The 27741-nt window shown below is 45.7% G+C and overlaps 2 protein-coding genes and 1 long non-coding RNA gene across 3 annotated transcripts in view; 2 read left to right on the top strand and 1 right to left on the bottom strand.

The window, feature by feature from the left end:
* Window positions 1-824: 824 nt before the first annotated feature.
* On the bottom strand, window positions 825-9850 carry RAB39A (RAB39A, member RAS oncogene family). The gene is made up of 2 exons (XM_081910145.1): window positions 9380-9850; window positions 825-1783 (listed from the first exon to the last, which is right to left on the bottom strand). Exons 1-2 carry the CDS (start codon window positions 9724-9726, stop codon window positions 1357-1359), a joined length of 774 nt encoding a protein of 257 aa, XP_081766271.1. The 5' UTR covers window positions 9727-9850; the 3' UTR covers window positions 825-1356.
* Window positions 9811-13681, top strand: LOC309369420. The gene is made up of 3 exons (XR_014168115.1): window positions 9811-9880; window positions 12121-12238; window positions 13241-13681. It is a non-coding gene; the product is annotated as an uncharacterized lncRNA (long non-coding RNA).
* An 11460-nt stretch (window positions 13682-25141) lies between these two features.
* SLC35F2 (solute carrier family 35 member F2) overlaps window positions 25142-27741 on the top strand; it is a 29240-nt gene continuing 26640 nt past the window's right edge. The window contains exon 1 of the mRNA XM_081909988.1: window positions 25142-25635. Coding sequence (XP_081766114.1) covers window positions 25451-25635 — 185 coding nt within the window. The 5' untranslated portion in view covers window positions 25142-25450. The remainder of the gene's footprint in view (window positions 25636-27741) is intronic.

The raw sequence follows: 27741 nt of genomic DNA on the forward strand, positions 1-27741 counted from the left end.
AGAGAGCTTGTTTTCCCCACTGAATTTTATTTACATGTGCAGCCATCATGCACATCAGAAAGGAGGCAGGGATGTCTTTATCGGATGCACGTTAAATGTTTGGCTTCCCCACCAATTCCAAATTCCTATATCATCCGTCATCCGTGCGTGTGCAATGGCAGACTCAAATGTACACAGCAAAGTGAATGCGGTTTCAGTTTTCCATTCAGATCAATTCCAGTTTGAGGGAAAACACATCAAACAGCAGTATTGCTCAAGAAATGGCAGGGTAGATATGCATTGTGGCTGAGGTTTCGAAAGCCAGCGGTGGGAGCACACTGGATGCAGAATAAATGTGTCCTTGGCAACTTATAGTGAGAAAAGTGCCAAATAAATATAATATATAAATATCTCCTGGAGGAAGGAAATTAGGAGGGATGCCTCTCTCACCTCCTGGACTCTCAGCTTTGTTGCTGGTAGCATTGTTGCATATATTACAGCAGGGGAAGAATCTTGTGGATATGTTTAGGGGTTGCCCAGTATTCCTTCCCCAGTTCTGCAATTCCCCGCCCCCCTCCTTGAGGGTTGGACAGCAGTACAAAGCTCTTGGGGGGGTGAGAATACACTGCACAATTTTTTGGAAATCGTATCACGTCCAGCCCAAGCAAACTGATTCACTGTGAAATATAAAGCTCCCTATTATATGATACAAATAAGCAAAACATTTACTGGTAACTTCCGTTCTGTGATTTGGATAGGCCACTACAATCACAAACGGAGTTCATGATCCCATGTAGGCTTATGCAACGTGATCAAAGCATCAAGGACCTCCTCGAAAAAATACACGAGGAACCAGGGGATTGTTGCAGAACTGCACGACTTTTGCTGCAGATCATTCATGTAATTTGCATATCATTTTCATGCACAGAGTGGTCGCCAAACCTCAGGGTGGCGGATATGCCGCATTTCTCGCGACAAAAACCCATTGTTTCAACATTCTGAAAAACTAGCAACAAAGGCTGAAGAAACCTGAGACTGCTTTTTTTTTTAAAAGAAATCTTTGAGATAGACTTCAAAAAACCACAAGTGGAAAACAAAGCATCCCAACTTTTTTTTCCAACCTGCCTCTTTGTTTTCATTGTCTTTGCCATCCCATATTTAATTACCAGAAATGTACTTTGCTTTTTAATCAAAAGCGGTGAGTCTCAGGACTTTATAGGAGCGTGCAGGCCACACATAAGTACTGTAGGGGTTGTAAGCAACTCAGTGGATATTGCTTACCCCTGATCTAATGCATCTTCATATATAATATTTTGTATAACCGGGCCTTGTTCTCCAGACACCTGATATATTATGCTTCTTTGGCATGCAAGCGATTTAGCAAGGGCACTGGTCTCCGAGTGAGGTAGCCTCCTCTGAGGAATGTACAACATTTGGAACAAAGCCACTTTTTACCCCTTCCCACCCCTCTTGCATCGAAATGTCTCCTTTTTTCACAAGTTCGTATATGTCCTTAGTGAGAACGGTGAAGGATTCTTCAACATTTGTGGCTTCTTTGGCTGATGTTTCTATGTATTTCATGCCACAGGCAGATGCCAGTTCCTCAGCTTCCTCTCTCGTAACCTGGCGCTGTGTCTCCAAGTCGCATTTGTGTCCCACCAGGATAAACACAATCTGGAAAGGGTGCACATGCATCTTAGCTTCCTGAAGCCAATCGTACACATGCTCAAAAGAAGACCGATTAGTGATGTCAAACACCAGCAAGCCTCCTACCGAATTTCGGTAATAAGAACGCGTGATTGACCTGCAAAACAAAAGGGGAGAAACATGCTCAACAGGAAAGAACGTTCCAGCTTGTCTGCGTTTACTTCTTTAAAGACAGGAGTATCCTTGTGAGCTGGAGAAGATCTTAGAACAATATGAAATCCTGGCATTTTAAAAAAGACAAATTAGAAGAATTGCTCTAATTCAGTAGCGGTGGTCAGTCTTTTTTTTTTTCAATTATTCTACAAATTATGTGAAGAGAAAATAGAGATGCATCTGATGTGAGCTATGGTGCATATCTAACTTTCCCTTACCCTCCTCCCCAGCAATCACAATAGTTTTTAAGCTAGAACACCCACACACTACAATTCCCACCAAATTATGGTTCTCAGGACTATTTGGGGGGGATGCCATGTGCTTTAAATGTATGCTGTGAATGTGACCAAAGGATGCAACAGAAGCAGGATTGCAAGCCTAATTCTCTGCAATTGTCAAGCCAGCTCACTGTATAGGATGCGGGTGGCACTGTGGTCTAAACCACTGAACCTCTTGGGCTTGCCGATCAGAAGGTCAGCAATTCGAATCCCCACGATGGAGTGAGCTCCCGTTGCTCTGTCCCAGCTCCTGCCAACCTAGCAGTTCAAAAGCACACCAGTGCAAGTAGATAAATAGGTACCGCTGTGGCGGGAAGGTAAATGGCATTTCTGTGCGCTTTGGCTTCCATCACGGTGTTCTGTTCACCAGAAGCAGTTCAGTCATGCTGGCCACATGACCTGGAAAGCAGCCTGTGAACAAACACCGGTTTCCTCAGCCTGAAAGCGAGATGAGTGCCGCAACCCCATAGTTGCCTTTGACTGGCCTAAACCATCCAGGGGTCCTTTACCTTTATGTATTTAGATAAGGTTTCTTTTCCACCTTTCAATGGAATGGCACTAGACAGTCTCGTGGGACAAAGTTATGGAGCTGCCCCTCTTCCCACCAGCACTTGGTTGGGGCTGAGCAGGGCAGTGGTTTGACAGGGGCTGGGTAGGTGCACTGGTAGACCGAGCCACTCTGGGACTCCCATCAGTGCAGTTGCCCTACCCCTGGTCCCATCAAAGTTGCCAGCATAGGGAGGTTGGCTCCACAGGTCTGCCCACCACACTGGTTACTAATACATCTGAACAGTCCTCAAGGTCACTTGTTAAGAGACTGTGATCACACACACATCCACACGAAAACCCAAAATCCATATAATCCACCAGTCTTAGTCACCTGGCTGATGGAAGGGACCAAAGTAAGTCTGTTCCCCTGAACCTCTGAAGTCCCATAACAACCTGCAGGTGAAACCAAGTGTTGTTTCTGGCAGGGAGGTGGGGAGCAAGCCCCCCTGCATCTGCTGCTCCTCTGGCCAATGGATGGGGCCAAGCTGGTCTCTCTTTTACCACGATACTCTTCCTGGAAGGCAGAAAGCGCAACCTCCAAGTAAAGCTTGGTCCATTGCTTGGGAGCTATTCACTGAAACAAATGAGCCTGTCCAGAATTTTCTTGCTTAATATGAACTTTGATTGTAAATTGCTATGTCCTGTTAAAATACTGCACACTGCTGAGAAAGTGGAAAGAATATAATTAGCTGTCTATTTTTTAAAAACAACTTTATTACAGTGGTACCTTGGTTCTTGAACTGAATATGTTCCGGGAGTCCGTTCGACTTCCAAAACTGTTCAAAAACCAAGGTGCAGCTTAGATTGGGAGCTTCCTGCGCTCAAGTGGAAGCCGCGTTGGATGTTGGGCTTCCGAAAAACGTTCACAAACCAGAACACTTACTTCCGGGTTTGCGGCATTCGGGAGCTGATTTGTTCGGCAACTAAGCCGTTCAAGAACCAAGTTATGACTGTATTCATATCAGAATTTGCAGGTGTCCAGTAAAATGTACCCTCATACATGATCATGCAGAAGAATTGAGCTGTATGATCAAGTCCTAAGAGTGCATCTATATCAGATGGTTTTCTTGAGTATATTCTAAGTAGGGCACCCTGCCAGAGAGAATCATTGATTAGAATTGCAATCCTATGTACTCTTACTAAGTCCTATCTAACCCCGCGATAGGATGTGTTTCTGAGCAGTTGTGCCTAGGATTATGCTGCGTTTTGTGTCAAGCAATTTGGTACTTCCTAGCTGACAGATGATGGAAAACACCTGATAAAGGGGGCTACGGTCCACAAAAGCTTATGCTATAATAAATTCGTTAGTCTTTAAGGTGCCACAAGACTCTGCTGATGTTCCCTGCAATGTTTCTTTATGATGTGTGAGATGTGGCTAAGAATATGCTTGAAACATAAGCTGTGCCTCATTTGCCCTAACCTCTGCTGTGCTGAGGATTCCTCAGGTACTGACATAGATTTTCAAGCTTTTGGATGAAATCCAGAAGGCCACTTTAGGCATCCAGCAGCATTTTTATCTCTCCCCCACAACCCCAGAGCAGAAGATTTCCTGTGCTGTATCACATACCATTTCTGAATTTCCTCCAAGGTTCCAAAGCGTTTCCCGTGCAGGACTGAGGTGCTGATGTTTGAGAAAAGCAAGTATCCAAACTCACTCTGGGGGTGCCAAGAGCATTCTTTGGCATAGTTCGCTTGACCATGGCCTACTTGCAGAACTGTAAGAACTAGGAATTATCTTCTTGTTTTTTAAAGGGATTGTGAGGGTTTGTAGGATGCTGAAATGAACTTCTGTGTTTGCATGTCCAAGCAGGCAGATGTTACAGAGTTCCTAAGACCTATGGTATAAAAAAGCAAAGGGAGCCCTGACCATTAGGTCCAGTCGTGGCCGACTCTAGGGTTGTGGTGCTCATCTCGCTTTATTGGCTGAGGGAGCCGGTGTACAGCTTCCGGGTCATGTGGCCAGCATGACTAAGCTGCTTCTGGTTAACCAGAGCAGCGCACGGAGATGCCGTTTACCTTCCCGCCGGAGCGGTACCTATTTATCTACTTGCACTTTGACGTGCTTTCGAACCTATGGTATAGTGGAGAGCAAATGCAGCAGACTGCAGCTCAGAGCAGGAGGGATGGTGTTATCTGGAGGAGCATTCTGGTAACTAACAAATTGCCTTGCTGTGGCAAGTGAATGAGGTGATAATGAGGCCTTCAAGTTTCTTTGCAACAAATTAGCATAAAAGTCTGAGGATGGTGATAATAATAATCAAACAGAGGATGGGGGTCTCTTTGATGGGATTCCCTTGTCAAGTTAGCAATTTAAATGGCAAACTCTTCATTGAAAGACTGCTTGCTTTTGTAATTAAAAGCAATGGTTGCAGTTCAGGCAACTGAACATATTTCGTTAATGTTCAGTGAGTTTTACATATTGAACCTATGCAGTCAGAAGTTAAGCACCACTGATTTCAATAGACTTTACAGTCTATTGTTGCAGTTATGTAGATTCTAATAAAGTGGGTATTATGCTATGTACTGCAGTGTGTGCATATAAAATGATGTCTCAAAATGGGTGCCTGAATATTTTTTTGACTTTCTTTTAAAATGTGGCTGTAGTGGCTGTGATGAGGAGCTCCTGAACTTCTAAATTTACCACCAAACCACTGCCTGGGACTGTACCATTTTATGGTTCAGATAGGGAACAGCATGTCTCAATGTAATGTCCTTGCCACAGAAAACTAACACTGGGTAGAAGGTTCTAGTCTAATGTTCTGCCTGAGCTGCTAGCTTTCTGCATTAGAGGAGTCAAGTCAAGTCTCACTTACTGTTTAACCCAAAGTTCATTGCAGCACAAGCTATCAAATGGGTAAACAAGCAAACAAGAGTGAATAATGGTTTATTTTTATCTGGAGGATACACTGAAAAACAACCCGCTATCTGCAGTCTCAATTGGTATAATCCTAGGAATTGTCCTGTTTGATTTATTTTCACAGCTGCAAGAAGCTGAGAGTATTTGAATGTGCAAACTTCCAATGTACTGTTTGACTGATCAAGTATGCATATAATTTTCCTTGGCAGATGTTGAATGTTATACACAATAATTACAATAATGGGCTACGTGATAATTTCAATAAGACTAAATTTATCATAAACCAACTGCTAAAGGCTAGTTAATGAAGCAAAAACAGTTTGGAGCCACATTTCTTCCACATATCTCTCTGACTGGTAAATTAGAAAGCAAACAACACATCTATATGGTTCATTTCAATATAGATCGACCTTGAGCATTGTTATGTTAAATTACTAGCTTACTATCTAGTACAATATATGAAGTCTATACTGGCCTCTCATTTTATTTACTTTGACTTGGATACAGACGTAGGCTGCAGTCCTAACTACACTTACCAATAGGCTGGCGGGAGCTTGTAGGCCAACAGATTTATTATGACATGAGCCTTCACGGTCTAGAATCTACTTCATCAGCTGCATGAAGTGTTGTTGGCAATTGGCAGAGGAGAAATGAAGCCAAATGGCAATGAAGTACAAAAAGTACGGTCTGTGCCCATTGAATGTAAAGATTAAGATAAGCAAAGTGCGTCTAGATCAAGGGAAGTAATAGTGCCACTGTATTCTGCTCTGGACAGACCTCACCTGGAGTACTGTGTCCAGTTCTGGGCACCACAGTTCAAGAAGGACACTGACAAACTGGAACGTGTCCAGAGGAGGGCAACCAAAATGGTCAAAGGCCTGGAAACGATGCCTTATGAGGAACGGCTAAGGGAGCTGGGCATGTTTAGCCTGGAGAAGAGGAGGTTAAGGGGTGATATGATAGCCATGTTCAAGTATATAAAAGGATGTCACATAGAGGAGGGAGAAAGGTTGTTTTCTGCTGCTCCAGAGAAGCGGACACGGAGCAATGGTTCCAAACTACAAGAAAGAAGATTCCACCTAAACATTAGGAAGAACTTCATGACAGTAAGAGCTGTTCGACAGTGGAATTTGCTGCCAAGGAGCGTGGTGGAGTCTCCTTCTTTGGAGGTCTTTAAGCAGAGGCTTGACAACCATATGTCAGGAGTGCTCTGATGGTTTTTCCTGCTTGGCAGGGGGTTGGACTCGATGGCCCTTGTGGTCTCTTCCAACTCTATGATTCTATGATTCTGTGTTCATAACAGCAATGGTTGTTGATAACACAACCATCCCAACTTTGCTATGTTAACTAGCACACCGAGCGGAACAGAAAACCAAGGTTTGCCTTGGCAAACAGAATCAAACTGCCCGGTTATTCACACAGAAGATGGGGGAAAGTGGAGTCAAACTGGCCCCGCAGAAGCAATTCTGCAAAGGAAGCACACAGAAATTTAGGAGCTGGAATCAGCAGTTCATTTTAACAAGAGTTTGGGAAGCAAGGCAAAGGCACATCCTCCGAGTGGGATTTCTTACCCATCCACCTGTCTGGGGGGATGGTTGCCCTTGAGTGGTGAAGAAAATATCTTCTACTCCTATTCTTATTGCTTCACATATCCAAGAGCTAGGACTTGTTTATAGGCATGAGTCTCATGAGGCCTTTAAAAAAACCCAAAAACAACAACAACAACAAAAAACCTAGGCCTTTTTCAAACTAAGTTTCAGTCTGAATATTATTCTGCTGCTGTGTTTTTATGCTTGCATTATTGTCCTGCTGCTCTGTTGCTGTTATTTTCTTGCTTGATTTTAGTAGTTTCACATCACTTTTATTCTTTGTTAGCTGTCCTAGGAGCAGCAACACTTGAAGTGCAGGCCTGGGGAACCAATCCAAAATACAGTGGTACCTCAGGTTACATACGCTTCAGGTTACATACGCTTCAGGTTACAGACTCCGCTAACCCAGAAATAGTACCTCAGGTACTAACTTTGCTTCAGGATGAGAACAGAAATTGTGCTCTGGTGGCGCGGAGGAGGCCCCATTAGCTAAAGTGGTGCTTCAGGTTAAGAACAGTTTCAGGTTAAGAACGGACCTCCAGAACGAATTAAGTTCTTAACCCAAGGTACCACCTTACTGTACAAGAATCAGACCAAATATCTATTGAGTCCAGCTTCCTGTTTCCTAGAGGGGGCTACTTAGATGCCCAGGGAAGCCCACATGGAGGACCTGAGTTAATCTATGGAATTCCCTTCTGCAAGGGATAGTGATTGGCCACCAACTTAAATGGCTTTAAAAGAGGATTGGACAGATTTATAGGTGATTCGTGCAATGGCTAGGTTTTACCATCACTGTTGGGGGCATCATGTATCTGAATACACATTGCTGGGAATCACAAATAGGGAGAAAACTGTTGCATGCAGGTCCTGCTTGTGGGCTTAATAATAAAGTTGTTGTTGTTGTTGTTGTTACTGCCAGTAGGCTCTTCTTATGCTCTTAATGAGGACAATATTCCTTTCCTCCTGTTGTTCCCCAGAGAGGCTTTCTGACTCTGATCCTGGAGTTAGTAAACAGCTATTATGATTAATAGCCCTTATCCACCATGAATTTGTCTATTCTCCCTTTAAAGCTGTCCAGTGGCACTGAGTTCCCCAAGTTAACTATGCACTTTATTTGGTCCACCCTGAAGCCAAATTTGATGGTTCTTATTGTGAGAAAGAGAATGAAACAAACAAACAAAGCCTCACTGAAAATAAGCCTTAGATAGAAAGAGGCCTTGGATGACGGAGGCGCTGGGTGGTTGTGGACACAGGAATGGTTGTCGGAATACAACAGTGCCTAATTTCATAGGGGGCTGCCCCATTAGCCTGTTGGGACAAATACAGAAGACTTCCTTGGAGACAGGCAGATTTTGGGGGGTGGCAAAAGCTTTTGTGGTTTAGAACTTGCTTCATGGGATGCGGAAAAGAGATGAGGCCCAAATGTCCTGAAATGTGAGAGGCCCCATTGTTGACATTTCTTCCTCTCTAGTGCGTATGCCCACGTGTGTCTTATCTATATCCCCACTGAGAACCACATTTCATGCGCCCGATGATGAAGTCAACACTGGTCCACCAAAGCTTGATGCCACACTCAACTGTTTAGGTGCCACAAAGCACAAGTATTTTGCTGCCTGAGGCAGAACATCAAGCGGTGTCCACTTCCCAGACAAACTGCATAGTGCCTGTAGGTGACCAAGTTATTTAAGCACTTGAGGCAGAAAACCCCACAAGCCTCTTTCCCTAGGGGTAGAAACACAGCCATCCTAAGTTAATTACTGCCTTCAAATGATCCCCCAAATCTGCCGCCTGAGGTGACTGTCTCACTGTGCCAAATGTTAGGGCCAGCCTTGGGGACTCTGCTCTTCTGCAAACCTAATTACAGTGGTGTTGCTAGAGATCTGAATCAGCACATTCAAAGCAGCCTTTGTCAACATGATACCCTCCAGATTTTTTCCTGACTACAACTCCCAACATCCCTGACCAATGACCACGCTGGTCGCGGCTGATGGAAGTTGTAGTCCGAAAACTGGGAAGACAGCAGGTTGGCTAAGGATGAATGCAAGAAGTTAACTACCTTCAAGGAGTTAACACGCACGAACACGCCCTGAGCGGGAAAGGCGGGTGGGGTTGATCCACGGAGCTGCTGATCTGCGACGAAGGGGAGGCACTCTGCATATACTCAGAAGCCTCTCGTCAGCGTGTGGGGGGGGGAGAGATTCCGGAGACACCCCTTGGTTAAACAGCATGCATATTACTTGGGGGGCGGGAAGGGGCGCCTGCTATACCTGAATCTCTCCTGGCCCGCCGTGTCCCAGAGCTGCAGCTTGATCCTCTTGCCCGGCTCGATCTCCACCAGGCGGGAGAAGAAATCCACCCCGACGGTGGGATCCGAGTGCATGGGCCCCGGGAAGCGGCCCTCGGTGAAGCGGTGCAAAAGGCACGACTTGCCCACCGTCGAGTCGCCCAGCACGATCAGGCGGAACTGGTAGATCCAGATGGCTGCGTCCATGGCGCTCTCCCCGGAGGAGGAGCAGGCGGCCGGGTGGGCTCCGCCGCCGCCGTCCTCGGCCTTGTTGGGGCGCCTCCTCGGGCGGTGCCTGCACCGAGCTCCCACGGCCCCTATCCCAGGCATTGGCGCAGCAGGAAGGGAGGGACGCGCGGAGGAAGGAAAGCACGGAGGGCGGGACGGAGGCGCCTCTGGTCCGAGCGCGGGGACTCGACGAGCAGCGCGGGAAGGAGAGGGGAGCCACGGGCCGGGGCTCTCCCCGTCTGCAAGGCGGATCTGGGTAGGGAAAGGGATGGCGGTCGGGTCTGGGGGGAAATGGAGCTGCCTTTGCTTACCTCCTGCCCTGCTAACGGAGAGGGGAAAGCGGAGGAGACCAGACGGGGGGCGACGGAGCAGGGAGAGGATTCCAGGCGAGCGGATGGCGCGCCTTTGTTCCCTTCGATTGGGCGGTGGGTGGGCTTATTTTTCCAGTTTTCCCCCAGTGGTGGCGGTGCTGGAGGAGGAGGAGGAGGGCGGGGACTGCCCACTGCTTTGCTGCCACTGGGATGGGAAAAGGAGGAGGCTTTTAAACCGTCGGGTGGGCGTGGATTGGCAGCTTGGCTCCGCTTCTGCGCGAGGGGCTGCCGGGGCTCGGCGTCGGTTTCCCCTTTTTGCTCCGAGGCTCCCTTTCTGAAATGGAAGGCACCCGGCAAGCCCCTTTCGCCTTGTGTTGCCGGTCCGTCGCTGCTCCCCCCAGGAGAAAAGCACTCTGCACATGCCCAGAGAGGCGCGTTGATGTTCCCAGGCTTGGCACTGAAAACGGGTTCTTGGGCTCTTTGGAGAGGGTTTAAGTCAGGACAATGCTTCTGGTTACGTCGGAGCGACCAGGCAGGGCTCCTACTTTAGAAGGAGGCACAAAACAGGCTTAGCAGCTCAGGGCGGTTTCATATCACCGCATAGTGGCAAAAAACCAAAGCGAATGTGAAGATACCCCCGAGGGTATGCTTTAAAAGGGAACTAGAATCAAATCCTGGCTCACTGACAGGTACACCTGTCCAGCGGGTTTGCAAAATGCTTGCTTGTTTCATTGGCATGTCCGATTTGCTGGCATATATTTTAAAATACATTACCAGGAAAATATGTATGAAGTAAACATTGGTCCATCAAACCCACGACTTTCTATCCTGACTGTCAGCACCTCCCACTCCAAGGAAGTATTTACCCATCACTTTATTAAACCATGGAACTCTTTCCCACCAAATGTGATGAAGGGGACCACCTTAGATGGCTTTGAAAAAGGGCTTAAAGAAAGTTTGGAAGAATAAGCCTCTTGATGGCTACAAGTTGTTATAGTGACTATATATTGCCTCCAGGATCAGAGGCTTGCCTAAGTGCATCGTGGGTAGATGCTAACAAAGCAAATAGCTCTGTGCGACTTAAGCATGTGAACAAAACCACACACTGCCGGCTACAGAGAAGGCAAATTTCTCAAGCTAAAATGCACCTCCACCACACCAACGACAATCAAACAGATGGCTGCCTGGTTCCTCTTGCTGTCTTAGGAGTTAGGTAGCATTTTGACACAGGTGTATGCACACTACAAAAACATTGTTATGGATATTTTTAAGATGGGTTGCTGCCGAATGAGATTTTTGAGCTCACTGGCAATCGCGCTGGTTGGCCGGCCATTGGCAAGGACAGCGTCTATTCAAAGGCTCAAGCATTCTTTCTCTTGGGCTTTGCTAAGTGGAATAATGTTTGGCTTGGCGCTGGCTGATGGGTGGCACTCTGTGTGCCACCACCCACAGAGGGTTGGAAATGGAATAGATCTCTCAGTGGTGCAGTATAAGGCAGCAGGATCTTGACATAATGATCATGTGGGTGGGTTGGTCTTTAGATGGAAAAATGCATTACTCCATTGAATGCAAAATGTGAGATGAGCTGCTCCATGTAGGGGACCCCCTTGCTGAGGAGCCTTGGGCCTCTGCGTCCAAGTCCCGACCCCGAAAGTGGCTCTTCTTCCTTGTTAAATAGACTGAGGATCTCCCGTGGCAAGCAGAAGTTTAGAATAAGGGAGCTGTCCGTTCAGCACCTTTTCGAAACGGAGCACCCAGAGACCTGAGTGCTATATAATACCAGCAGCAGCAGCAGCAACAAAACACATAGTTTGAAAACTGGAACCAGCTTGTCAAAACACCCCTCTTTAAATAAAACTCATGGAAAACTGAAGTGAAAGCAAATGTTTAACCTGGTGCCCTCCAGATGCTCTTGGAAAACAACTCCCATTGGATCTCAGGGCACTGGAGAGCAAAGTTGGTTAGAGCACGGTGCTGATAATGCCAAGGTTGCAGGTTTGATCCCCTTGTGGGACAGCTGCATAGGTGATCCTGAAGGCCCTTCCAACTCCATGATTCTGTTATTCACTATATTGTTTCCAATGCTATTTAACATCTACATGAACCCATTGGGAGGGAACCTTAATAGTTTGGGAGCAAGGTGTCATCCGAACTCCAATGATACCTAACTCGTATTTTTCTGTAGCATCTGAATTGGGAACAGCTGGTACAGTTGTAGGCTGGATGAAGGCTAGAAAACCAAGGCTGAATCCTGGCAAGATGGAAGCTTGTGTGTGATAGTGGTTCCTGGTTCTGGGACGTCAGTAAGTTACCTGCCCTGGACGGGGTCACACTTTTCCTGAAGGAGCATGGGCATAGTTTGGGGGTGATCCTGGCTCCAACTCTGTCACCGGAGACACTGGTGTCTTTGATGAATGGGAGTACCTTTTTCCTACTAGGTTGGTAAGGCACCCACGGCTGTTTCTAGATCAGGATAGCTTGACCACAATTGCCCATGCTCCTCACTGCTGGATTCCTGCAAATGTCCTTTATGTGGAGCTACCCTTTGGGTTGGTCTGCAGGTGCAGAACACAGTGGCTTGGTTGCTTGTGAGAGTGAGCTACTGCCGGCATAAAACACCCTGCTTGCTGGATTTCCACAGGCTGCCAATCCGCTACTGGGACAAGTCCAAAGTGTTGATACTAACATATAAGCCCCCTATGCAGCTCAGGATCAGGTTACCCGAGAACATAGCCTGGGGTGATCCCGGACACAGCTTAGGACCTGGATAGGGCACATAGCTTTTTGGCTTGTGCAGACGGGAAGGGAAAGCAGACGTCAGAGTGGAACTGCAGTGCAACGTGTGTGCCAAATTGAGAGTATGGGGGAAATCAATGCACTTGGGAGAAATCACTCGCAGGCAAAATGGGGCATAGGGGAAATCCAGCGCCAGCACCACACTTTGTGTGGCTCTGCCCAGAAGAGTTCTGCTGTTGTCTGCTCTGTAAGAAATGTGAGAGACCAACACAAACCCAGCTGATGACACACGTGTGACTGGTAGGGAACATTCAAGCTAAATGAATGAATGTATCTGGAGAAGACTGCATTTTTAGTTGATTGGCCATCATCTACCCTTCAGCTGATTGATCAATTAGTCTCACATTTGCACGTGATTGTATCTCAGTGTAGGGGGATTTTCAAGACAGCAAAGAAAGTGTAAAATGATTTACAATTTCATTAACAAAATTACCGCTGGTTCTTAGATGGACGCACCGTTTGTCATATTCCATTTTTGCTCCAAATATTGTCTTCATTTCCTATTACAGGAATGAATCAGAATCAAAGTAGCTTTAGGAACAAGTGGTGTGCTGTCAAGGAGGGACATTGAACTTCAGCTTCAATAATAAAATGTAGATCCTGGAACCCCTTTCCAAATTTGGCCTTCAGGACTCTCCTCAGATGAGCTTTCTCTCTCCAGGCCACACCCCTCAACGGTCCTGGGCTGCTGCCCTGAGCTCCTTTGGAGGAGGAAAGGCAGGGTGTGAAGTTAATTAATAAATAACTTAAAACAGATTAATCAACTAATGCATTAGGCTGCCATCTCAACAGGATGCAGTTCAGTGCTATACATCGGGGTGGGCAATGTTTTTGAAGGCTGTATCCCATCCAGATAATATGTCATGAGTTGCATTCCAACAGTGGACAAAGTCTGAGAGAAAAAGTGTTCTGTATTAATGAATCCAGAATAAAGACCAGCTTGCTTCAGTTTTCACCAAAGCTATCTCAGATGAGAATTCCCAACCTGAGAAGTCAGCCCCCCTGTGTTTGCTGGGATCTTAACTATACAGAGGATTTTTAAACAACAAGTACAACAGTTCAATACAGCTACTGTTCTGGAAAACAAAGTAATTTATGGCTTTAGTTTGCTACACACACAGTAGAAAGCCTACTAATTTGTTCTCCGACAGCTGGGAGGTGGGTGGAATTTCTTTTCTCTAAGCCATGCAACCTGGAAAAGATTTAAATCAACAACAACAAAAATTGTTTCCAACAAATAAAATGCTGCTCATTTCAGCTTGGAAGCTACAACGAAAGGGGAACAGGGTGCATTTAAAAGCCGGAGGAAATAAAGAAGAAATGAACATGAATTCTGATAGAATGGAAGATGAGGGCAGCTTCAAGAGGTGTTGAAAGTTTCACAACATGAGGCTGAGGCTGCATGCAGTTGGTTGCTGATCTGTGATATATGCACTCGCTTATAAATGAGTCCCACTGAAGTCAGGAAAAAAAGGCACACAGCTGGTCCATCTAGTTCAGCATTGCCTACTCTGTCTGGCAGTGGCTCTCCAGGGTTTCAAACAGTGGACATTTCTAGCCCCACCTGGCAATGCCAGGAAAAAAAAATGGGCCTTCTGCGTGCAAGGCTGATGCTTTGCTACTGAGCTTTGGTCCTTCCCAATTTCTGAGATAACGTGACTTACCGTATTTTTTGCTCTATAAGACTCACTTTTTCCCTCCTAAAAAATAAGGGGAAATGTGTGTGCGTCTTATGGAGCAATTGCAGGCTGCGCAGCTATCCCAGAAGCCAGAACAGCAAGAGGGATTGCTGCTTTTCACTGCGCAGCGATCCCTTTTGCTGTTCTGGCTTCTGAGATTCAGAATATTTTTATTCTTGTTTTCCTATTCCAAAAACTAGGCGTGCCTTGTGGTCTGGTGCGTCTTATAGAGCGAAAAATACGGTACTTCTGAGTACATAGAATTGCCAGGAGATGCTGGTGCCTGAATCTGGGACCACCTTCCAGCAAAGCACATCCTGTATCACTCAGCTTTGGCCATGCTAATTCTATTGGTATGTCTTTGAGTAGGCATTCATAAGTTCATGCTACAAATCTCTGCACAGACACCCTTGGGAATGGGGTTGGTGGGGAGCATGTGCCTTTGCTGGCATCTGTTTGTGGCTTCCTAGGAATGCCCTCCACCCATCCGCTGAGAACCACCGTGCTCCAAATCTTGCACAGATGCTGGTGAACTCCAGAAATTCGAGTAAGCTAAATGAACAGACTCTACAGCATGTTGGGCTGTTAGAATTCCTTGGCTTCCCTACAATATTTATTCTTCAGCGTGGTAGATTTCTCTCTCTTTTCCTTAAATACAGAGCTGTATTTTCAAAGCCAAATTCCCTTCCTTCATATCTGCTTTCAAAATATTCCCCACAGGCGTATTCCGCAACACATCATTGATGCAGTTATAACGCCTTAGTCGCGGGTTGATACTGGACCATCTACACATCGTTCTGCTTTATTAGTTGTTTCTGTGATGCTTCCCCAGTGTTAGTGTGTTGTTGTCATTTGGAGGGACACTTTTGTGCTATGGTGCAGCAAACATGGCGGTGGCGGTGGCGGTAACCCACACACACAAAAACCCCTCACGGAACATTTGCTGTATGAGAAGTTGCAAGATTTCAGCAGGAAGCTACAAAACGTGTATCAACTGAAAATGAAGCAGCATGTCCAGCCCAAAACATTTGCAGGCACAAAAAGTATTGAAAGTGGGATTGTGCTGATATCACAATGAGCACAAATGATCATGAATGGAGGGCCCTAAGTTCAGGTTGAAACTTTTGCAGGCTCAGGTAGTATTGATAGCAGGAGCTCATAGAACCACCTGCTCCCATGAGCACATTTCTAAGTTTCACAGCTGTGCAAAAATCCAATCTCACCTGCTGAATTGATGCTCGGTTAAGCAAAACCTCTGTTTAGATTTCCCATGCATTCAATAAGCTCTGATTCAGCAGGTTGAGATCAGACTTTTGCAAAGCACATCCAGGTAACAATGAGAAAAGCTCTTGTCCACCAGGGGAATTATCTGCACACAATGTGATTAAAATACAGGTCAAGCGAAAGTGTGCATGAGCCCTTACTTGGTTTATCAAAGATAGGCCAAACATTGAAAGGAGATTGAGGAAAAAACCAGAGCTGTGTTTGAACTGGTTGCTGTGAACAAGTGGCCTCTAGCGGTAGCAATTAATACTTGCAAGCTACAGTATAACTAATTAGCAGAGGCTTTTGTGTTGATGGTGAAATCATACCTTATATCTTCCTATCTGCTCCTTGTCTCAATGTTCAAATGTTATTTTTATGGTAGCACCTTTATTTGATCTGATGACCTATCATAGTTATCTATTATAGTTTATTACAGATATGAAATCAGACGTTCTCTTCTGAGGCAAAGCTGGTGGCGACCTGCAAAACAGCTTTTTCTATGGTGGTGTGAGGCATTCAACATTAAGGTTATCTTCCACTTTTTATGTCTTCTGCTAGCATAGCAGTTGAAACATTTTCCTTTTGAAACAAGCTTTTGATTCTGTTGCTGCTTAATGTATTGCTAGTGCTACACTTCCAGGGGTTTTCTCTTTCTTTTCTTTTTGCTGCTGTTTCAAATTTGCATATTTGTGTTTTTAAATGGTTATAATCATTGTTTTAGCTTGCAATGTATTTGTATTTCACTTTCAGAAACTTGTTTGTGGAACGAGTACATATATATATATATATAGAGAGAGAGAGAGAGACAGATGGAGCTTATAAATTTTATAAACAGTCTTCTATGCTCTTAATTGCCAGACTGCCCTCCTGGATAACTGCTACAAAGATGCATACTTGCCACTATTATCAATGCTTTTTAAAAATCCAAGTTAGATTACTACAATGAGTTGTACATGGGGCAGCTCTTGAAGACAGTCCAGAGACTTTGATTGGTGGTTATCCAGAACTTGCCATTCTAAACATATAGGTCCTTTCTAAGTCCTGTTTTAAAAGATCTGCATTGGTGTTGTTATGTACTGAAGTTCTCACCCTGGGCCAGCAGGGGGATACTGTAAATAGTTTTCACTCAGGTCCACATATGCAAATAAGGGATTGAAAGTGACGTTCAGTGATTGGATAGTTACAAAAAATGGTTACTGTTGCGTTGTAGTGGAGCTCTATATAAGCAGGCTGGGTGAACCCTTGAGTTCAGTTCTGTTCTGCCTGTGAATAAACAAGAGCTGGTTGAAGAATCACTGTGTCGTCTGATATGTTCACCCACAACGTAACAGGTGTCCTGTGTGTTTCTGGGCTCATATCAATGTGACCTAATTTTTTAAAACCTTAAACAGCTTGGGAAACAGGGAACTGTCTTTTCCCATATGCACTTATCCCAAATCCAAGTTCAGATGAGATGGCTAGCAACTGGAGAGAGGGCCTTTTCAGTGATGGCACCCTGCTTATGGATTGTGATAAGTGAAAGAAGCACCAGCTCTTTCATCCTTTCATTATCCAGCCTTTTTATTTCTCCAAAGCATGTGGCATTTAATCATTGTTTTATTGCTTTATTGTTTACTGGTTTGTCACCCATAGCAACTTACAAAAGATGGAACCCGCAATTGTTTCTCAGTATAAGCTACAACAAACGTTTGAATATTTATAATTACAATTATTATGATTACATGCAGCCTAGAAGTGCTTTAAGCAGACAAAATAAATAATGATGCTTGTATTTGTTTGTGCAAAACAGCTAAGAGACCTGGAAACAGGTGTAAGTACCTGGAAGTACCTGGAAGAAGAACATGGAGTGGAAACGATGGGGGAAACCGCCCAGTCAAATTTAGTGAGATTTTGCTGAAAACCCACTGCACACATCAAAGATTTCAGGGTTATTGCTAATTCCAGTAATGGCTGGCAGGGTGTGGGGGATTGGAAGTGCAATTTGGCTTGGTGCCCAGACTAAATGCAGCCTCTTCCAAGCTGCTTTTCCTACCAGCGATATTTAAGGCCAAGTGACAAATGTTAATGAAAAGAAATTGCAATATATTTCTATACCAATCAAGCATCTTAAATATAAATTCAGGACCACATTTCCTGGAATCAGACAGAACAAAGTTAGAAAGTACATGTTGTGTGTTGCATTTTAATGCTCAGGGAAAGAGTGGGGGGGCGCATTGCGGAAAACCTTCATATATTCATTCCACGTAGTGGTATTTCTTCGCAGAAAAACAAGAAGGCTGCATGGTCTTTTGTAAGGAAAACAACAGTGGCCCTGAGCCTTCTCCTCAGAGCAGTTTCCCAAACCTCTGAATAAAAACTGGAGGCACAACTCTTGCACATGAAATGGCTTACTTTTAGAGCCTCATACCTGTAGCACAAGTTGCTTAGCCCAATATAATCTGCTCTCTCCAGCGGAAGCTTTCCAGGGTTGGGTGAACCCTTGTGCACTGCCAAAAAAGGAATGAAAGATAAAATGCGTCAACAAATAAAGAGGACGAGTAAGGACACTGATTTGCATAGCATTTGCTTATGCCCATGTACACGTATAGCTGCAAATCTATAAATAATTATACTATAATTTAAATAGAAATAAAATAGATCTTACTATGGTTTGGTAGACTGTGGCCAGATTACCTGTCCAGGTGTCAGCTGCTGATGAGCAATTGCAAATCTCCTGCTCTCCCTTCCGGCAGTTCTTTGCCTTTAAATGGAACTTGGGCTGACCAGCCTTTCAAACACAGGTCATTTGAAATAGACACTGTCTTCTGTAAGCAGGAAAATGACAATCCTATTCCAGGGTTTGGGGCGGAGGTCTTTCCATCACCTTCTACCTGTCTTCTTCCACCTGAACTTCCCAGCTGGGACCTACAATTTGGGTCTGAAGCAGAAGTAGCATTTAGCAAAATTTCACGCAACGAAACTTTTGTGGGCCCAAGGAACGCATAGCAATTCATTCAAATGAGGTTAATTGTATTGTAGCTTTTTTTAAATAGCTGGGCAAAGAAGAAATGAATGTAGCTGGCAACTTAAAAGCCAGAGGAGAGGTTTGTCTCCCAAATTCTGTTATAATCAATGGGATACTATTTACATAAAAATAAGTAGGCGATACAAGTCATAAGGGTTTGCATTAATTTATAGAGTACGTCCTGCTTTTATTCATAAAAAGTGGGTGGTGTTGTAGCAGGAAAAGCGGGGATAGCTCTGGTACCCACTTAATCTAAGCTTTAAATAATGCAAATGAGAACTGGTTATCCAGCCATTGCAGAGACTGGAATTTATGTTTCCAAAAAGCAGAAATGCTTAATGGAACCCCAATCGTCTCAGTTTTTTTCCATCTTTACCCACTGTTCACCCTTACCTTCAATAATGAGAAAAAACCATATGGCTGAGCTGACATGCATCAAAATGCAAAGTAAGGTTTGGTTCCCTGAATGTTCTCGCGTTTTGCGTTTGTACTGAGGCTCCATCTGGTGAACGAATGTAGTTCGTTCAAAAGGACTTAGTGTTCTGCCTCTGCTCTTTACACTTCTTTCCTGTCTGCAATGGGATGCAGTGTAGATTTTGGAATGTTTTAATCTTTTTACTTTTAGGATCTTAAGTTTTTCTGTGTTTCCATCCACTTGTTATGATTTACCATAAAATCTTAACTAAAATGATATTATTATGATTGTTATTATGATTATTATAAAGAAGAACCCAAAATCTTGAACACTATTTTGTGGGATTTTGTTTGGCCTAGGAAAGGCATTGGCTTTCTCATATGAATGATGAAGTTTTTCTTACGGGCAAAAAACTACTTTTCCTTTTCGTGTCACAAGAATCATCATAATGTAAGAATGGGGGTTAATGGGATCAGGATGATTGAGTTTGTTCCTTAATAATCCCTGACACAGAGCACTTGCAGACTGTTAGGGTAGGATTCACTTACATTCCACCAAATTTTGGCTGTGCAAATGATTTGGTGCTCTTGTGTAACAAACAAGGAGAGCCAATGCAGGGTAGGATAGTGGCTAAAGTGTCAGAGTAGGACCTGGGAGCCCAGGTTTCTAGTCCACACTTGACCACAAAGCTCACTGGGTGACCTTGGGCCAGCCACAGTCTCTCATCCTAACCCACCTAAGTTAACTGGCGGAGGAAAGGGGGGAGTGCACTGCCCCCGATACCACGGTCCCAGTGAGATGTCATCGTGGCTACCTCCCCCGCGCTGGGCGCCACGACCCAGGACATGCGCCACACCCCTGCAGGCAGTGTGTCATGCCCCTGGGATGCACGCCACACCCCTGCGCGTGGCATGACATGCCCACGGGACGTGCACCACACACCCCGGGACGCACGCCAGTCACATCCCCGTCTACTCTCTGCTCCCAGTGCTGGAGCATGAAGCTCCACCACTGCCTAAGTTACCTTACAGGGTTGTGAGGATTAAATGGAGGGAAGAGAAATATATACAATGGACACTCTGCGAACGTGATCTGTGCGGGATACACGTTCGCAACCCGCGCGTGCGCAGATGCTTCTGCACATGCGCAAAGCGTGATATAGCGCTTCTGCGCATGTGCGACTGCTGAAATCTGGAAGTAACCCGTTCTGGTACTTCCGGGTTTTGGCGGGTGCGTAACCTGAAAAAATGCAACCTGAAGCGGCTGTAACCCGAGGTATGACTGTATATGCTACCTTGAGTTCCTTGAAGGAAAGTTGGGATATATAATAATAATAAAAAACCAAAAAACCTGCTTGCCTCCTGAAATAGAACTTTATGACAGGAAAATGCACTGTAAAGCGTGGAGTGGCAGCAAAAGAGTTGGCAGGCACCTGCGATTAGAGAGCAGAGTGATCAGGGGCCCCTAGTTAAAACAATACATAAATAAAATAGGAGATACAGCCCAGGATCTTACCAAGGATGCTGGTCCAACATTCTGCAGATGCCAACAAGAACGCGCCTATATAACTTCCCTGTTCTCACACTAAGGACCAGAGCCCAAATGTCCCCCTTTTAATTAGCTGGTTTTAATTAATCAACCAACACATTGTAACTCTCTACTGTGTGCAGCGCATCATTTCTTTACACAGCAACAGCCTCTCTTCTGAGGACTTAAGAACCAAGAAGGTATTTGCTCTTGGGTTAAACTTAGACTAGAAAAACAACAACAACAACATAATTGCCTACGATAGGATATCAGAAGTTAAACATTCAACAACTGTGCACAGACTACGTGGGTTTGCATTTATGCTCCTGTCAAGGTATACCTTCCCTGAGATTGTAATAATTACTTATTTTTATATAAAAAAAGAAATATTCCCTGTCTTCCTTCAAGACAGGTAGCTGGATATCACTGGATCACATTCATCCAGTGCTTGACCAACTGCACTGGCTCCTGGTGGAGTACAGGGTCAGGTTTAAGGTGCTGGTTTTGACCTTTAAAGCCCTATGTGGCCTAGGACCCACATACCTACGGGATCGCCTCTCCTGGTATGCCCCGTGGAGGACCTTAAGGTCCACAAATGACAACATTTTGGAGGTCCCAAGTCACAAGGTGGTTAGATTGGTCTCAACTAGGGCCAGGGCCTTTTCAGTACTGGCTCCAACTTGGTGGAATGCTCTGTCACAAGAGACTAGGGCCCTGCGGGACTTGACCTCTTTCTGCAGGGCCTGCAAGACAGAGCTGCTCCGTTTGGCCTTTGGTTTGGACTCAGTCTGACCCTTATGTTTCCATCCCTTATGGTTTTGATCTATGGGCTACTTTTAAAATGAGGCTACATTTTAAATTGCATTTTAACCTGTATTTTAAATTGCCCCCCCATTATGTTTTTACTGTAATTTTACTGGTGTTAGCTGCCCTGAGCCTGGCTCTGGCCGGGGAGGATGGGATATAAATTTTATTATTATTATTATTATTATTATTATTATTATTATTGTTGTTGTTGTTGTTGTTGTTGTTGTATCGAAGAACATGAGGAGAGTCTGCTGGGTCAGGCTGATGGTCCATCTAGTCCAGCATCTTGTTCTCACTGTGGCCAACCAGGTACCCTATGGGAAGCACTAAAGCAAGACCTGAACATACCTGCACTCTCCCCATCTGTGATTCTCAGCAACTGCCATTCAGAGGCATGGTGCATTCAGAGGAAAAACATAGCCATTAATTAATTCTGTCCTCTGTAAAACAACCAGGAGGCTCCACACTGACTGGCAGCAGTTCTCCAGGCTTCCCAGGTCCTACCTGGCAATGCCAGGGATTGAACCTGTGACTTTCTGCATGCCAAGCAGGTGCTCTACAACTGAGCCACAGCCATATCTGATGCAGCAGTCTGCCTGAAACCTGGGGGCAAGCCGGCAGCAAATCACACCATGCAAGTTGGAATTAACTCTTTAGTAGGAAGAAGACGACCTGCACAGACTTGGTGGAATATCAGGCCTAATGAGCAGCTCTTCCCTGATAGGTCTTGCCCCAAGGATCAGTTGCCTGCCTCCCAACAGCTGTCTAAGTCCCTTCCTCTCTAGGGCTTTTTCCAAGCAATCAGAGACTGTGCCTGGTTGCAGCCTGTCACTGCAGCGTCCATTTCAGCCCTCTTCTGGTTCTGGGAAACAGGAGCGGAGGGGAGCTTGCAGCAGCAGCAGGAGACACTGGCCTCTTCGCCTCCCTCCTCCCCGCTTCAGCTTCTGCCTCTGATTCTGGATTTCTGTCTACCACAGACTCACTAAATCCTGTTACCTCTTCAGCTTCCAACATCTCCTCTTCCCAGTCTTCTCCCTCTAACCACTCATTGTCATCCCAACACCAGTCCCTGGGCTCTGAGCCTTCTTCATTTGGTGGTACCCCACCTGGTTCCACCTCTGTGTCCATGACATGGGAGTGCATGGAAATAAATCAGAATTAGAGTTTGAATGAAACTCAGAGGTCACCCAATCCAACCTTTGTGAACCTGGTGCCCTCCAGACTTTTTGGACTACAGCTCCCATCAGCCTCAGCTAGGGAGTTGTAGTCCAAAACCAGGTTGGTGAAGGGACCACAGGACACAGGACACAACTACAGCATTCTTGCCCGACCTCTGCTTAGGCACCTTCAGTGAAGGAGCACTCATCATCACCTCCCAGAGGCAGTTTGTCCCATTGTTGAACTCCTCATACAATTAGAGTCTTGCTACTCGTGTTGAGCCAAATTCTGCTTCCCTGCAAAGTCTAACCATTGATCCCAGTACTGCCCCAAGGAACAACACAGGAAAAGTCTGTTCCAGCTTCTGCCAAACAGACCTTCAGATGTTTGAAGAGGGCTCTCACACCCCCCTTTAACCTTCTCTTCTCCAGACTAAACAACTTGCCCAACTTTTTCCAAGTGATCTTTAAGCAGTTCAGAACAACAACATTTTAATCAGGCATTCTCCGGAGGCCTTTGTTTGTTAGTGATTTTAATGAACTTTGGTCTATGTTCTATTTTTCAGGAGGGGGGTGTTGGGGTTTTTTTGTTTTTGCTGAGGCTGCGTCTTCTCTGGGAGAATACTGAGCAAGTGTTTTGTTGTATTTTGACTTTTTGTTGTATTCTTAACCTCTCTCTATAGGTTGTTTTTTTAGGGAATTGTTAGCCTCCCTGACTCTTTTGGAAAGGTGGGGTGCAAATGTTTTAGACAATTAACAGGGACCAGAAAAAAGAGGGACTCTTGTCATGATTAGATTGCATTTTGTATTTTGGTTTTAGTAATTTGGCAACCCTAATAAAGCAGAAGCACTAGGGCTAATTTTTGTATCTGGTAACCTAGGAAGCTAATATTTGTTAGAGACATTTATTTCAAAAAGTAAAAACCAGGACCCCCCGAAAGTTCTTGAGCTTTTTTCAGACAAACCTCAAAATTAGACAAAGCACTGCCTTTCAGAAATTCCCCCCACCTTTGAAATCCTGATAATGTCCAGGAAAATCCAGACACATGACAGCCTTTTTTAAAAAACATGTACACACCTCTTCATTGCGTTATTTCCTTTCCTTTACCAAGTTTCTTTAAAAAGTCTGTATAATAAAGCCTTGCAGTTTCACTATCTGTAACCTCAGAGTCAAGCCGGAACAGAGCAGTTACATTTGAGCAGTGTTTGTTTGTGATTTGTTCTTTCCACTTTGGATGTGAGGTGCGAAGAAGATCGCCCACTCTGGGCTTTGCTACTTTAATATGCAGATGTGAGACGAGAAGAATCAAGCTGCCAATCTGGACTTTGCTACTACATTTCCACATATGTGAGAAGGCCGAATCTCAAGGAAACACAAAGCACAGCTTTGGGCAAGGATAATGCTGTTTTCATCACCCACTGTCATTCAGAATCCTATGGGACAGGGTCTTTGCTTTGCCACCCCAAGTGTATACAAGGCAATTTTGTCTTCTCTCGACCTCTCACAAACACACCTAGTAGCAGAGGTGCTACCAAGGATTGAGGGCCCCTGATGCAATGTCCTGAACATTGAGGGGGCCTGGCCCCCCTCAAAAAAAGAGATTGGGCCCCCCCACAGTGTCTCAGCTCCCATGAACCGGGTGCCCTTGCTTGGTACAGACATAGGAGAGGGTCTTCTAAGTGGCTGCTCCCGGACACTCCCTTCTAGTGAGTTGCTAACACCTGGGACTTCATGGATGGGGAGGTGGGAGGGAGAAGGCAGGCACATTCAACTGCCTAAAGGCATTTATGTCACCCAGGAAATCTCAGCCGCAGAGATAAGAGGAGTCATTCTGCTGTCTGGAAAAGTCACTTCCTGACTTGCATGGAGAGGCCATTTTCAACAGAGCTCAGCACCAGAAGTGTGCAGCTGTACTGAGGAAGCACCAGGGGTTGAAATTTTGCACCCCCTAACAATTTTGCGCCCAGGACAACTGTCTCTGTACCCCCTCCCCACTTTGCCACTGCTCCCTTGCTATAATAATAATAATTTATTATTTGTACCCCGCCCATCTGGCTGGCTTTCCCCAACAAAGATGAAAAATACATTAAAAGCTAGACTGGCTCCCTTGGCAGGTGAAGGCCTTTTTTCAACAGGCTTAGGGATAGCATTAAAAGCCGTCAGTTTCCCCAATGTTTTTAATAGCCCTTAGAGACCGACAGGGTTTAATTCTATTAATGCTTAAAAAAAAAATAATAATTCGGCTGCTCTGATTTTATCTGTAAGCCGCCTGGAGTCCCTAGGAGCGAAAAGGGTACAAACGCATAAATAACAGGAAGCTCTCATCAAGGCCACACAGGCGTCTTCTTACATAGCTGTCAACCTTCCCTTTTTTTGCGGGAAATTCCCTTATTTCAGCGCCATTTCCCGCTGCTATCCCGGATTGTTAGATATCCCGTAGGCTGTCTCCGGGACAGGTGAGGCTGCTGATCCCGTATTTTCAAATCTGAAAGTTGACAGCTATGGTCTTCTTAACAGCAGGTGCTATGAAGCCTCGAGCAACAAAAAGCGGGAGGACCTGGGAGGTTGTTTTGACTCCCCCTGGCTGGCACCCTTTGGCGCAGGTGCCCGAGCAACCAGGCAGCGGGCGCTGTGCATCTTTGATCCGGGCTTGTGCGATCTGCTGACTGCTAATCGTTTGCTGCAGGAGACAAGCGAGGAACAGCGGCGGCAGCAGCATCACCCAGCAGCAAATCCGAGGAGGTCGGCCGAGCAGCAGTAGCGGCGGCCCCGCCTCCTTTCCCCTCCCTTTCCTCCTGCGCGCCGCTTTCTGCCGCCTGCGCCTCCTCTCCAGAGCGGATCTGCGCTCAGGCTGCCGCTTGCGATGGAGGGCTTGCCTTCGACCTCCTTGGAGCTGAAGAATGGGAACCCCGCCGCGCCGGCAGTTGCAGCAACAGCAGCAGTGGCGGCACCATCATCATCATCACCACCATCAACACCAGCAGCCGTTTCCCCACGATCCCTCCGCAGCAGCTTTCTGACACGTGTCCGGGACAAGCTCTGCTCTTGGTGAGCACAAAAGGGCGAGCGAGCGAGGCGCTGGCACCCGATCAATTCCCTTCGAGGGTTTACAACCCGATTTTGAGCAGACTTTTGTTATCTTTACGCTTCCGGGCTGCGCCTTCCGTGGCGCACGTGCTTTTCTGAAGCGGCACGCGGTCGCAGCGCTTTCTGCTTTTGTGGGGGGGGGGGGCAAGGAAATGTTCACGTGGGAAGCAAGTTTGTTCACTTTCTGGCGGAGGAATCCTTCCTCTTGAGTAGGGTGGGTTGGGGTTGGCTGGCTGAGGCTGTGCCCTCTGCACATGCTCAAGGCGGACTTTGTTTTTTGTGGTTAGTTCGAGAGCGCCACGGGGTATTCGGACAAGAGCCTTCGTGCATCCGCTTAAGTCTTAGTGGTTTATGGCTGGCTGACACAGAATAAAGAAATTTATTTACTTGGGGAGCGGTGAAGCATATGCTATGTAGGCAGAAAGTTCCCGGCTGATTATTATTATTTTGTGTATGCTGCTGGCAGAGGCTCTGGAAAGTAGACAGTGGGGAAGGGCCTTGGCTGACTGGAGGAGCATCTTCTCCGCATGCCTGCTTGAAACCATCGAGAGCTGCTGCCAGTCAGTGTGGACAGTACTAAGTGGGTCAATCATCTGACTCCCTCTATGGCAACTAAAGTTCCTAACATTAGATGATAGCCTGACCTGGCATAAGTCAGTTTTCTACACCCTACAAATGTCTGAAGGGACCTAGGATCAGCCTGTAGACCTCTAGAGGCTCATATGATGGCAGATCAGTTTCTTTAGGGTGTGGGCAGGGGCAAACCTAGAGATTGGTTAGGTTGGTCCTCAGCCCAAGGGCACAAAAATCACCACAAAATACATCTCCTTGCCAAGGATGCAAGGGAGCATAGGTACGTCGCCTCTGGGTCTGGGCTGAGATGTTGGTGCCAGTGAACAAGAACAAAATGCTTGCAGCTAGGTACTTGCATGCCCCAACACCTGAGTGGCCGATGGGTGGAGTAGCCAGAGAGGTGGTGCAACCAAAGTAGTGGGAGGCTGATGCATTTAGGTGGCTGGCAATTCAGTATCGGATGGCTGTTTTGAATTCCAGGTTTTCTTTGCTCTGTAAGCTTTGCTCCTTTAAGTTGCAGACAGAATAATGGAATATTGGTTGTTATTGTAAAAGAGTATCAAATGAGAGCCCAGCAGAAAAGTTGGCATCTATTTGCTTTTGCAAGGAACAGGCGGAAACTTAATGTTTTTCCATTGGAATTGATTTGGTAGTGTGGGGGGGTATCTGAGTAGGAAATTCAATTTTTGTGGTGGGGGAGGAACCAGCTGCTGTGAAATTGATTGGAGGATCTGGGGAAAATTAATCTTGGCTGGAATGAATATTTGAAGTATTAATTAATTGGATGGTAAACTGTGAGAAGACAGGAGTGCCTGGCGTGTTCTGGTCCATAGGGTCACGAAGAGTCGGACACGACTAAACACAACAACAACAACAAAACTGTGAACTTTGTAAAAAAAACCAAATAACTGAGAGGGCATCTGGGTAGGGAATTAATTGAAGGAGAAATGATTAGTGGATTAGGTTTGCCCACCCATCCTGCCTTGTGCTTAATTTGTGGTTATGGTCAAGTCACCTACCTTTCCGTCTTACTTGTTTGTCGTTGTTGATATGGGTGTAGGTGCAGGAAACATAGGTTCAGTCCACACCTCTCTCTGCCTGGTACTCCGAGATCATGGTCTTGAGCAACTGACTTTCTCCATCTTGTCCAATATTCTGTTGTCAACAGCAGTTGGCCAAATGTGTCTGGGAAAGTTGAAGCATGATGGCAGTATCATCCTCTTAGTCTTAAAAGGTATAATCGCAGGTCTGTGCACCTCACTTGGCAGGGCCTAGACAATCAGTTGATCATAGAGGCTTCCCTGCAAACAGAGCTCACCTGAGGCAAAAGTGGCTGTTGGGTGGGGCAGAACGGCCATGTTTTTGGCAGGTAGGTCCCTGCTGCTTATTGGGGGAGGGCAAGGCAATGGGGATGTTGATGTCAAGACTGGTATGGCAATGTGTTTTATTGGATCAGCTTGGTGAATACACTTTTAGGACTGGAAATTGCTTTGC

The sequence above is a fragment of the Podarcis melisellensis genome, assembly GCF_964234715.1.
Source record: "Podarcis melisellensis genome assembly, chromosome: 4".
In the NCBI taxonomy this organism is placed as follows: Eukaryota; Metazoa; Chordata; class Lepidosauria; order Squamata; family Lacertidae; genus Podarcis; species Podarcis melisellensis.

Excerpts from the sequence above, each read along its gene's own strand:
- RAB39A (XM_081910145.1), bottom strand. The coding sequence starts at position 9,726 with ATGCCTGGGATAGGGGCCGTGGGAGCTCGGTGCAGGCACCGCCCGAGG. Across the intron at positions 1,784-9,379 it reads GCGGGCCAGGAGAGATTCAG|GTCAATCACGCGTTCTTATT; the intron begins GTATAGCAGGCG and ends TTTGTTTTGCAG.